Genomic DNA, 12,916 nt, shown 5'->3' with positions numbered 1-12,916 from the left:
CAAAGTGCCTGCAAATCAGTACAGGATTCGCTGCTATGGAAACCATGATGACTTAAATGATGAGAAATTCAATCACATGGGGTTGTAAGCCAGATCAACATATATTAACATGCATAAGCAGAATAGATGTTCTAATTCAAACGTCATTTAAAATTCTGATATGTGAACAATGCAGACACACGTGCTTTGAATAAAACCGTCCTGTGAATAGTATTCATTTCCTTGATTTCTAGAATTTTAGCTCAAAGAGATGTTTCATATCATAAAGCAAAATGCTCTACACTGAACCATTTTTAAGCCCCATTCAAGCCCCATTGAAAGAAAATGGAAATATTACCTCTCCCTTTCTTTGATTTAAAGTCAGTCATACAGACACACAGACACTATCAGATATGATGATATGACCATGTCTGCTATGGTCGATAGATCTCAGGGCAAGTCCACAGTGTTTCAGGACAAAAAGGGATCTCAATCACCATGGATAATATTCATACCAGAGTCTCGGTTCGTGGCATTTGCTGGCAGACAGGAGGCTCGAAACATAACCACAAGCATGTCTGGGTGCTTGTGAATTCATGAATCGATTTCTGAATGTGTTATAAGATATTTACAGCCAACATCCTGGTAGAGGCAACGTGTTTTTTGGTTAAAATATTTTTCATACTTCCCTTTTTTTATACAATCACAATAGACCTAGGAGGTTTAGAGGATACAGTATTCCATCATAGGCAGTTATTTTCTTTCACCAAACACACTGCTGATGTGTTGAAAATTGATTACATGATGTTACGATGTTGCTTCATGAGGTTTTTGCAGGGCTGCAACCATCTCGAAAAGTTTGCAATTGTCGATATTGTTGAAATTATTTTTAAATTCTATTTAAATTCTGATTCTGAATTTTTGGGTCCACCTAAGAATTTGCCTGATACATAAAAAAACATTCATCAATTCCCACCTTTTGATTCCAAAACATTACATCACCATTGGCGTTCCCATGACGATGCATGTCAAGTTTTGATCCTGTCTCTACCCGGTGTTTTCTCATTTGCTTTTTACCACATTTTATCAATGACCCTTACTGTACACCATCTTATGCTGTTTTTTATGCTTCCTGTGTGTTCTTCAATCTATGTGTTGCATTATAATGGTGATGATGAGATTATACACACATGTTCTGCCTTAGAACACACAATTCAGTCATTTTCACTATTTTACATCTGTTTTTTTTTTTGGTTTTTTGTCAAAGGTAATAACAAAGTTTCCTTAGAATGAGAGCCGTGTAAGAAAAGTATGATTTTTTTAATGAAAATTAGAATTTTGCTTTCATGTATTCATGCGGAGCATCAAGCATTTTACAATTTATTGATAGAAAATAATATTGCCTAAAAAACTGACAAGTTCTATGTAATGTTCATGAACATTGTGTGCCTATTTCTATTAAAGGGCTCCCATATTTCTGCAGTTGAGTATATATGAGTAAAGACTAAATCCTCTGAATTATTCATCGGATCAATAAGCATAAAATTCTGTTTCTATGCAGCCAAAGCAGGAGGTTACATGCAGGAGGTTTCACAATTTTGCAGCGTTAAATGTACATTATGTGTATGTAAAGTATATTTTTTGAAAAATTGTTAGTTGGCCGTTACTTACTCTGTATTATGGGTATCGATCTTATGGAAGAGTTCCTTCAATTCATCTCCTGACAGAACTCCATCTGAGAAATAAGCCTTAAACTCTTCAAAAGACAGCTTCCCATCATCTATAACAGTAAACACAGTGTTTAAACATTTGTTCCTACTGCACAGGGCCACCTGTACAAAATACACACATGTATCTACATTTACATTTCTGGCATTCGGCTAGGAGAGAATGCAACGTTTCTTTTAATCATAACTACGTACGTGAACATTAAACACTCAGACGGTTTGTGATAATGCAAAAGCAACAGCATGAAGCTTGTGATGTCTCTGTGGCCTCAGGTATGTCTGCACATGGTGACACAACATCAGCAGTGAGTCATACAAGTGTGCCCTTAAAATAGAAGTCGCACAGACGTTGTGTACCACAACCACTAATTTAAAAACAAAAATGAACAAAAGAAGACAAAAATCAGGAGAGGAGTGATGGAAAGCTTGACAGGAGGCGGAGCACTGGGTGCTTAGTTGAAAGACTAGGAAATCATTGCTGTGTTATCTTAAGCTATATTCACATATGCAGTGATTTTAATCACTGTAAGTCTTCAGTCGCTCTACCGTGAAGCTGCCAGAAGACGTTCCTATTACTACTTTTTTTATGTTATGGGACAGAAATGTGAGGAAGCATGGGTATATTGGAGTTTATTTTGTGAGATGTTTATTTCAAAATTTTGCAAGGATGCTCCAGTCTTCAGGAAAGGATTCTGCAGTCAGTTTCTTTTTTTTTTCTTTTTTTTTTTCTTTAAACAGTAAAAGAAGCAGAAAAGGGATTGATATAATGGGCATAATGTATGTGACAACTTTTTAACTAATTAAATTTAACAATAAATGAATAAAACCTATCAACTTTTATTGAATAAAAAATGTCTTGGCAAATATTTGTTGCATGAACCATTTCTGGTCAGCTGTTAAAGGTAAATACTCAAGTCACAAGATCAATACAGGAAAAACGCTGTAGCATAATATCTATAATATCATTAGATTATACATGTATCTATAATAGTATTAAATATAATATTCTATATACTAAAATTAGTCACTGACTCGCCATATGTGTGAACTTTCTTAGAACGTCACTCAGAAGGTGTTTTTTTATTTGATACAAATAAAAAGAAAAATCTTTTTTATTGAGAAATTGATAGCAGATTTATTTTGCAGTAGATAATTAAAGAGTAATTAATCTTTCACTTAAGCCATAACTCCAATGTCTTGTGAGTGGCCCCTTGTATGATACATGTAATATGTTTTTTTTGGTCCAAAAATAATGCAGGACTCAGCTCACTATTATATATATATATATATATACATATATATATATATATATATATATATATATATATATTATATGATATTATAATATGATATTATATAGAATATTACATTTAATATCATTATGGATAATTAAAGAGTATAATTAGCTTTTCCCATATTGATTCTGTGCCTTGAGTATTTACCATTAACACTGACCAGAAATGATTTACGCAACAAATTTCGTAATTTTAATTAATTACAGAATGATTTTTTTCATTTATTGTTACATCTAATTAGTTAAACAGTTTGTTCTTGTCACATACATTATAGAAGCTATATAACATTCCCTTTTCTGCCTCTCTTATTGTTTAAAGAAAAAGAAATTGACTGCAGAATCCAATCCTGAAGACTTTTACAAAACCTTGGCACTGGAGCATCCTTGCAAAATCTAAAATTCAATTCGATCAACACTTCCACATGATCAGCCTCAGTCATGGCTGGCAATATTTAAACGATCACTGAGATTCTTTGAAGGGACACAATGACATTTTATTTTGTGCCAAATTCTTCATCTGAAATATTGACTGATAATAAACATGGTGTGGACGGTCCAGTGTGTTTCCATGACTACCGGCCAATAGCATTCAAAGGGACGATGCTAATTGGAGGCTGTAAAGCCGCATGCATCACATACACTAAGATAGACAGTTTATTAGATAAGTGATTGGACTATGTAAACCATCCATATGCATAAAGGACTCTTTATGTCTCACCATTTTTATCCGCTCTCCTTAGGATCTGAAAAAGAAAGTATGTCACGGTAAGAGGACAGGAATTGACAGTAAAATGCATTCATTCTATAAAAAGGCACGGCTAGACCCTATTACATCAAAGCCTCACTGTGTTAAAATAAGTTTATGTGATTTGAGACAGAGTAGTTCATGTGATGCCCGCTTTGTGCCAGAATGCTCTTGGGACATCAGTGTCTGAAGTTAATAAGCGAGAGCTAGGATGAGAACAGATTTAGAAGAAAGTGTAGTCCCAAAGCTCAGTAAGACTCGATTAATTAGACATTTATTTCCCAGCAAGTGTACTCACACTCTTAATATTTATATCATGGTCGGCATGCCAAAAGTGTGCTACATTTAGCTTCCTCCAGAGACAAGTAATGCTAAAAAACACAACTATGTGCCACTGATACAGTAGTGATTAGTGAAATTATTAACCTAAATTAATTTAACCAATATTTCCAAAGTAATATTTTAAACATGACTTCATTAAAAGGTACTTGGATTTGGAGAATATCTGTATTCTGTGCAGTGGAGGGTGAGTCAGGTTTACTGCCACTGTCTGGATTACAGAGATAATGTATGAATTTACATTTAATCTTTTGGGAAATATAATCCAATAAAGCTAAATAATTTCAGTGTTCAGAGGACTGTCTAAAGGAGAGGGTTGTCTAAAGACACTACAGGTGAAGCATGTAATTACTTGTTTTGGAACTTTTTAATTTATGTAAATGAGGAATCATCTATTTAATTATACACACATTTGCATATTTAACAAAAGACAAAATCTGTTGGGTTTGGAAATTTGGTTCATGAGAGAAGACATTTACGGAACAGATATTTTTAAACCGGAAAACACTATGTGTTGTTTTCAAATCTTACATATATCCAACAATAATCTTACAGTTTTTTGAATCTACATATACATTTTAAAATAACATTTCTTGCAATGAAAAAACTGTACTGTCTATAGTATATAGTATAGACTGTCTGTCTATACTGTATGTTTTTGTTTTGCAGAATTAAAATAGAAAAATGATTTCTGAATAAAATGTATAAAATGTCATGAATACGGGTCACCTGGAAGATTTTTTTTATCTAAATATTGAAAAAACATAGAATTTATTTTTTATATAGAATAAAGTTTTTACACTCCAGTAAGTGTGGTTTATATGGTTTATATTGAAAATTAACATAAGGGAAAAGGGACTTATGTCAGAAAGCTTTTTGTCAGAAAGATATATGAAGTGACATTATTGTGGGAGGAGTTTAAAGTCTTCTTCAAAGGTTTCAAACAATGAAAGTTTAAAAAACTTTAGAGTGTAATAGAATTTAGTAAATTCTTATTGAATATTAACACTTGACATTCAACACATCACCTTCACAGCATGGAAAACCCCAACAACTACACTGATCTACAACATACACTTAACAAATTACCCTAATGTAGCATGTTACTTTCCCACCTATTGTTAAACAAATAAACCTTAAAGGATTTCTTATAAAATATGCAAAAATCTTGTTTAGCTTCATGATCAATTAAGAGCTAAGGGCAGGTAACAGATGAGAATGCTGAACAAAAAATCAGATGAGCAGATCCGCCACACGTTAAAATATATAAATAAATCTATAAATGTAACTGAGAAAAAGAAAACTAATGTCAAATCTACATTTTTATCCAATCTGTAGTCAGCTTTTTAAATGTTATTTATTACAATAGGACATAATATATTACAATCTGGGTTACTTTCAGAATCAGAATCAGGAAGATCTTTATTGCCAAGTATGTTTTCACATACGAGGAATTTGTTCTAGTACAGGAGCTCCACAGTGTGAACAGAATGGCATTGATAAGACATGAACACATATAGAATAAAGACAGTTGTATGTACAGTGGAAAAATGTTTAATTGATGGATGGATGCATGAATGAATGAATGAATGAATGAATGAATGAATGAATGAAATTTGATCTAGTTATTTTTATATATTCTCCATATGACCCTAAAAAAAGTGTTTTTTTTTTCCCCTTAAATAACATCAATTGTCATCATTAACCATAAACCGACATGGAGCCATCAATTATTTTTTTTATCATAGAAATATAAAGGAAGTACTTACATCTAAAAATATGGACATTCCCTTCTTTAACTCCACCGGAGTGCCAGTTTCATCCGAAAGTGACTGCACCTCTTCGGAGCAATCCATGTTAAGAGATTTATATCAGAATAACAGAGCCTTGATGTCCACTGCTCTTCTCTGAACACACTCTTTCACGTGGACGCGCACAGACCGACTGGCTGCGGTGGGAATCGCGCGCGGCGGCAGCAGCAGGTGACGCTGTGCGCGTCCTCGTCTCAATGCGCGCTCCATGCAATACACTTTCTAATAAATTAAGCACCAGCATTAACATTTTTGCATGATGAAGTTTGATATTGATGAGGAAAGTGGAGATATCTGTTTGGTAAACAATATGAATACTATTAGATGCATATTTAATGTTAAGGAGCAGTAAATAAAATCAACTTATTGTGTTGTAATCATTTGATGCAGATGTTGTTCATCCATGGAAGGGGTCATGGAAGATCATCAATTATAACTGCCATATATCACCTGGTTATTAGCATATGTTAATCTTTACACAATACTCATTTGTGTCATCAGTGTATCATACATTTTAAACTCTGTTGAAATTCTACATTACTATTTTGAGTAACAAGCTGTTTTTATGGAAATGCTGCTATTTGACTATCAGCATTTTAGGGCAGCACTCTTGGGTCATCACTCTTTCTGCCCCACTTAGACTCCATAGAGTTATTATTGCACCTTGTGATCAAAGACTGCAGGAACTGCAACAATCACTAATAGAGGCTCTTTGAGGGCAGGTTTCACACTGCCCCATGCTGAGGAGATCGGCACTGGACAGAACAGTAAATTGGGCTTTCATTTATGTAACCTGCTTTATTGGGCTTATTCTACCATGTTTAATAAATAAATGAATAAATAAATAAATACATAAATAAATAAACAATGCATTCATTTTAAAAGTGAGTTAGTACTTGTGGAAAAGGTCAGTACACAGACAATAAATCAAGGGCAAACCTTTTCATTTGTCACTTAAATTTAATACCTAAGAACCGGGTTTCGGGGTTCACGGTGGCTTAGTGGTTAGCACGTTCGCCTCACACCTCCAGGGTTGGGGGTTCGATTCCCGCCTCCGCCTTGTGTGTGTGGAGTTTGCATGTTCTCCCCGTGCCTCGGGGGTTCACTCCGGGTACTCCGGTTTCCTCCCCCGGTCCAAAGACATGCATGGTAGGTTGATTGGCATCTCTGGAAAATTGTCTGTAGTGTGTGAGTGCATGAGTGAATGAGAGTGTGTGTGTGTGCCCTGTGATGGGTTGGCACTCCGTCCAGGGTGTATCCTGCCTTGATGCCCGATGACGCCTGAGATAGGCACAGGCTCCCCGTGACCCGAGGTAGTTCGGATGGATAAGCGGTAGAAAATGAGTGAGTGAGTGAGAGAGAACTGGGTTTCCTAAGGCTTCTAACAATGCAGACCATGATATAGTCTATACAGAGAAAAAAACAGCAGCATTGTGTGTGCTCACAATTGTGTGTTTTGATTGTCCAGAATTTTTTTTTATAATATATGTTTATTTCACTGATTCATTTGCTTTGCTTTTAGCTTTTTATTGCTCAGTGGAAATATTTTTGTCAATAACAAATTCCACATGGTCTTATATGATATTATATGAAAAAAAAATAATAATAAAATAAAATAACAAAAATCTTATGGCATTTACACTTCTGTGAATATTATAGACATTTTAGTTCTACTGTAGAAATTGGAACTGTGGCGCCACTATGTGGTGTAAGAAAATATTGTATTGATTACTGTAAATCTTTTAAATATGCTGGGTTGTAAATATGTTTTTTTTCCAGAATCATTATCAAGTTTCTACTTCTGTGCAACATAGAAAACAATAAAAATAGATCAACCAAGCTCCAGCATTCAAAGCACCGAAATAAAGAGATGTCCAATCTGAGAAGGAAAAAAGATCTACAACCCCTAAGAGTACTTTGGCTCATCCCTCTGGCATAACCTTTACATAACCTTACATCACAGATGCATTCTTCTTCCATAAGTTATCTATAGTTAACACTTTGTAATAAATAATAAAAACATTAATTTATTTTAATTATAAAAATAACTAGTAAATTACAATATTAATGCTATTATGGTGTAAACACAGCTTTAAAATGCAGTCTAATCATTTTCAAACTTATTACTGATGGTGTTTGTGTGATCTGCATGTGATAGACTTTGCTGTGAAATTTATGTTAATCTTGATCTTAATAATAACATCAATAACATCTCACATTTCTTTATTACATTTTTTTGAAAGGACAGACTATCAGGTTGAAAAATGCAATAAAATGTGAGCGTACGGAGTTAATTTCTTGATACTAATAAAGTACAAAGTAATGTTAGGGATAGAAAAAAAATTAAATACTGTAAAACTTAAAATTAAGGTGTCTTAACACAGTGAGGCTTTTCTTTTTTATTCCAACAGAGAAAAAACAGACAGAATGCTGAGGGGGAAAATGATCATAGCTGGTATAATGGAAGTAATAACAGGAACTCACTTGATTTCTGGATTTTGTATTACATTAAACGTGACTGTAAGTGGATCAGAATTATAACATTTTATTCTTTGTAACATTGACAAATTGCTGAGGTATAATTCAATACTATACAATAGAATACAATACTTCGAGCTGTGCTTTTATTATAAATTAATCAACTTGTAACGGCAGCTCAGTTTACATTTACAAATCATTTGTTTTGATATATAAACAAATAACTAAACCATTAATTAGGAAATAATAATAATAATAAAAATAAAAATAAGATTAATATTAATAATAATAATCTTATTATTATTAGTAGTAGTAGTAGTAGTAGTAGTAGTAGTAGGAAATAATAATAATAATAATAATAATAATAATAAATAAAAATAGATTAATATTAATAATAATAATCTTATTGTTATTATTATTAGTATTATTATTATTATTATTATTATTATTATTATTATTATTATTATTATCATATTTAGTAATCATTACCAACACCCATTTAACCCTATGCTGTGTACTATTATAGACAGTCACTACTGTTGAGTCCTTCATACGACCTCAGGCCTGATTAACTTGATTTCTCTCGGATGGCTTACTTGGCTTAACTTGGAACTTGAAGCAGATTTGCTTTTTCAAGCGAATAAAAATGTACTACATCAGCCAGTCTTCATTCAGTACAACACTTCCATTAATAAGTCCTTCTTACCTCCTCTTCTATAACAGTTCGTCTCTCACTCAGGAGTCAGCAGAGAGGATAATAATTCTCCCACCCACTCTCCAGAGCATGTAGGACAAATATACTCAATAAGTTCTTATCATTCTCAGCACAGCAGTCACTTTTATTATGGACTTTTAAAACACACAGTATAAGTACTGAATTGAGGAATATTTCAGTAATATTGTGTCAATAATGGTGACTGATGCTGATGAAAGATAACAAATTGCGCATGTTGAAAATGCAGTATAGTCCATTACATACTGTACACACATCAAGGTACAGTAAGTGTGTCTAATAAAAGTGAACAGTAAATATACACGACTTAAAAATCCCAACACTCCTATTGTGTAACACACACTTCCTTGACAATTTCTGTCAGTGTGACTGCTCTGTTGAAGCTAGACCACCTAAATATTATCTACAACATGGTGGTCTGTTCCATCTGATGGAGACGGCAGAGAGATACTAGCAGGTGTGTAGACATGTTTTTATATCTTGGGCAACACATAACGTTCCAAGAAGGCTAGGTGATATTTGTGTGTTATGACCTCCTGGGGACGAGACAACTGTCCCCTCAAGGTCAAAAGTGTCTGATATTTCTATTTCTAAAAATTGCTGGTTTGACCTTGAGAAATATATTGACCTCTGAGGTGAAGTTTGGGGTTAGGTTTAGCTGTAGGCATAGCAATAATTAACTGCATTAAATATTGTCGATGATAATAATAAGGCAGTGTGTGTGTGTGAGAGAAGGGGGACTGGTGGGAGAGAAAGGGGGGGGGGACTGGTGGGAGAGAGGGGGGACTGGTGAGAGAGAGAGAGAGAGAGAGAGAGAGAGAGAGGACTGGTGTGAGAGAGAGAGAGAGAGAGAGAGAGAGAGAGAGAGAGAGAGAGAGAGGACTGGTGAGAGAGAGAGAGAGAGAGAGAGAGAGAGAGACTTCTCGCGATATGAAAAGATGACACGTGATTTGAGACGGTGAGGTTGTACCACGTGGTTGCGTTGCGTGGCATTCTGGGAAATAAACAGTGGTACATTAACAGCTGTATCAACAGCGTTTCAATGCGCCTTGTGTGCGACGGTGAGGTTCAGTGTTTGTTTAAGCGGTTCTTCCTCCTGTGTGTTTCTGCATGTGTTTCTACCCTGACAGCTAACAGCTCAGGCGGAATGATGGACCACAGCAGCAGGACTTTGTACCCGAGCGCCGCAGCGCAACGGGGGGGGGGTTTGGTGAAAGTTGGACATTTGCTCTGATTAATTTATTTTCTTTTTTTTCCGCAGCGCGATGGATTAAACCCAGGGTTCTGGTTCCAGAACACATCAGATCGGAATTTGCATTGATGGTTTATATGTAAACATGGTTGACGTGGTGGATACAGAAGGGGCTGCGGCGCGTCACGTCACGTTATGGCGTTTATTACTGAGTCCTTGTGAAGTGGGAATGAACCCAAACCCGTGGATGTGCTGATCCTGAGCAGGTCGTGCTGTGGTTCCAGACTGCGTTGATTTATCATCATCATCATCATCATCATCATTTGTTGAAGCCACTGTAAACATTCACTTTTCTCAACACTGCGATTATGTGGAGTCTTCTGCTTAAATCGGTGAAGCACGCGGCGGGGAAAGGACACGTCCAGCTGAACCGGTGGATGCAGCGGCCGCCGGATTCGGTGGACTGCGAGAAAATGGACCTGCTGATCTGCAGCGCGTTTGAAGAGCGAGGCGCTGCGTGCAGGGTGGATATGGAGGCTTTGGGCACCGGAGAGCCTTCAGACTTGAGGAGTCCGTGCTGCATTGCGACCTGTTGCTTCAAGAGCGCGCTGGTGGCGTGCGTCCTGACCGCCGCGTGCTTCTTCTCGGTCACGCTTGTGCGCCGGTACCTTAAAGACGCACTGCTCTGGGTGGAGAGCTTGGATGGCCTCATGGGCGCAATGCTGTTTATCGTGTGTCTCATTACAGTGTCGTTCCCCTGCGGATGGGGTTACATGGTCCTCAACGTGGCAGCAGGTTACCTGTACGGCTTCGTGCCCGGAGTGGGCCTGGTGATGGTGGGAGTGCTGATCGGTACCTCGGTTGCGCATGTGGCGTGCAGGCGGCTGCTGTCCGGCTGGGTGCTGAACCGCGTCGGGAACAACGAGCAGCTCAGTGCTGTCATCCGTGTAGTCGAAGGAGGCAGCGGACTCAAAGTGGTGGCTCTGGCCAGACTGACCCCCATCCCATTCGGCCTCCAGAATGCTGTGTTTTCGGTGAGTTATCTGGAAAAACCTACAGCAAACCACAGAAATATATATGTATATGTGTGTATGTATATGTATATATGTATATATGTATGTATATATATATATATATATATATATATATATATATATATATATATATATATATATATATATATATATATATATATATATATATAATGTATAATGTATATGTGTGTGTATGTATGTATGTATATGTATATATGTATGTATATGTATATATAATATATATGTGTAGTAAAGTGCTGTAATATCCAGCATACTAAGAAATAATACTTCCTAAACACCACTTACGTGGCCGATTGAAAGTTAATGGTTTTGCTCAAAAACCAAACCAGAGCAGTTTTTCCATTGCATGGTCTTGCAAGTGCAAGTGCAAGTGCAAAAAAAAAAAAAATCATGTGATGCACCCTGAAGTGTAATTAGAACGGATGACACCCTGTAATCTGTTATAGCTATGTTTATACTGTAGATGTGGCACAACTATTAAATAATAGAACAGTGTATTAGGACTCCTTGAGTAATTAAACTAAACAGGGCGTACTTTATTCAACAAACAGGAATTTAGCCTGATTACCTGTCACCAAACAGGAGATGATTATTTTCCAGTCCACAGTTATGGTACAGAGAACACAGAAGGTACAAAGTCCTCTGAATGAAAGGCTTTTATTTGGTGTAGAACTTAGTTTCAAAGTGCTGACACAGGAGACTCCTTCCAAAAATGTTAAATAAATGTCTCCTTACCAAAAAAAAACCCCAAAAAAACATGAACGATTTCATAGATACCTTTTTTGGTGTCAGAATATTTTTTTTTTATATATATATTTTATGGCATATCGGTCATATAAGGGCCTCTGCAAATTCTTACAATAAAAGCAGTAATGTATTAGGACAAGAATATTAACGTAACGTGTCATTATGATCATCTAAACGTTGTCTGCGATTTCAACCCCTTTCATAAGTATAAGCCACGTATTACACCTTCAAGTGCAAACCTTCACCCTGAATTTATGCCCTTTGTGCTCATAATATTCATGATATATTTGTAAATCATTAGATATGTGGCTAAAGAAGGCAAATATGAAAAAGGAGTAGGGAAATTTGTAAACCCACAATTTGAACCAAAAGGAGAAGTGAAATATCTTGCCCAACTTTCATTCAGATCACATCTTCATATTGATGTGTTCCTTATAATATGATATTGTTTCTATAGTAACAGCTCCATCACAGGGAATTTAAGGATGGATACTCCACATCGTCGAAACCTATTAAACCGACTAAAAAGGATATTTTTATTTAACAAAGAACGATGTATCGTTATGATGATTTCTGTGCTTTTGTAGGTTCTCGGTAACAAACCGTCTTAAAGTCTAAGAGACTGAACGGCTGTTGATATTTTTTATATCAGAAATAATATCTCGTTTCACAGACTGTCCACAACTTGGAATGTAACTATAAATGGATAAAAAGTACATAATATTGTTATTTGATCAATTTTAGATTTTAATAATTGGCAAAAGGTTGTAGTAAAAAAGGCCTAAAGTAATCAAATTTCACTTGATCCCTTTCATA

The 12,916-nt window shown here is 35.7% G+C and overlaps 2 protein-coding genes across 3 annotated transcripts in view; one reads left to right on the top strand and one right to left on the bottom strand.

Annotated features, from left to right (window-relative positions):
- necab1 (N-terminal EF-hand calcium binding protein 1) overlaps window positions 1-5,994 on the bottom strand; it is a 30,953-nt gene extending 24,959 nt beyond the window's left edge. Inside the window, exons 1-3 of the mRNA XM_060864865.1 lie at window positions 5,854-5,994; window positions 3,719-3,743; window positions 1,651-1,759 (exon numbers count right to left, since the gene is read on the bottom strand). Coding sequence (XP_060720848.1) covers window positions 1,651-1,759; window positions 3,719-3,743; window positions 5,854-5,940 — 221 coding nt within the window. The 5' untranslated portion in view covers window positions 5,941-5,994. The remainder of the gene's footprint in view (window positions 1-1,650; window positions 1,760-3,718; window positions 3,744-5,853) is intronic.
- A 4,076-nt stretch (window positions 5,995-10,070) lies between these two features.
- The window catches only part of tmem64 (transmembrane protein 64), a 27,312-nt gene continuing 24,466 nt past the window's right edge, over window positions 10,071-12,916 (top strand). Inside the window, exons 1-2 of one of the 2 annotated variants that reach the window (XM_060865656.1) lie at window positions 10,071-10,167; window positions 10,368-11,332. In XM_060865656.1, the coding sequence (XP_060721639.1) occupies window positions 10,667-11,332 (666 nt within the window). In that variant the 5' untranslated portion in view covers window positions 10,071-10,167; window positions 10,368-10,666. Of the gene's footprint in view, window positions 11,333-12,916 lie in introns of both variants that reach the window. The other variant, XM_060865655.1, reaches the window with a different exon arrangement.

The sequence above is a fragment of the Tachysurus vachellii genome, chromosome 3 (assembly GCF_030014155.1).
Source record: "Tachysurus vachellii isolate PV-2020 chromosome 3, HZAU_Pvac_v1, whole genome shotgun sequence".
Classification (NCBI taxonomy): domain Eukaryota; kingdom Metazoa; phylum Chordata; class Actinopteri; order Siluriformes; family Bagridae; genus Tachysurus; species Tachysurus vachellii.
The sequence above is the reverse complement of the archived record's forward strand: the minus strand, read 5'-3'. Positions and strand labels throughout refer to the sequence as shown.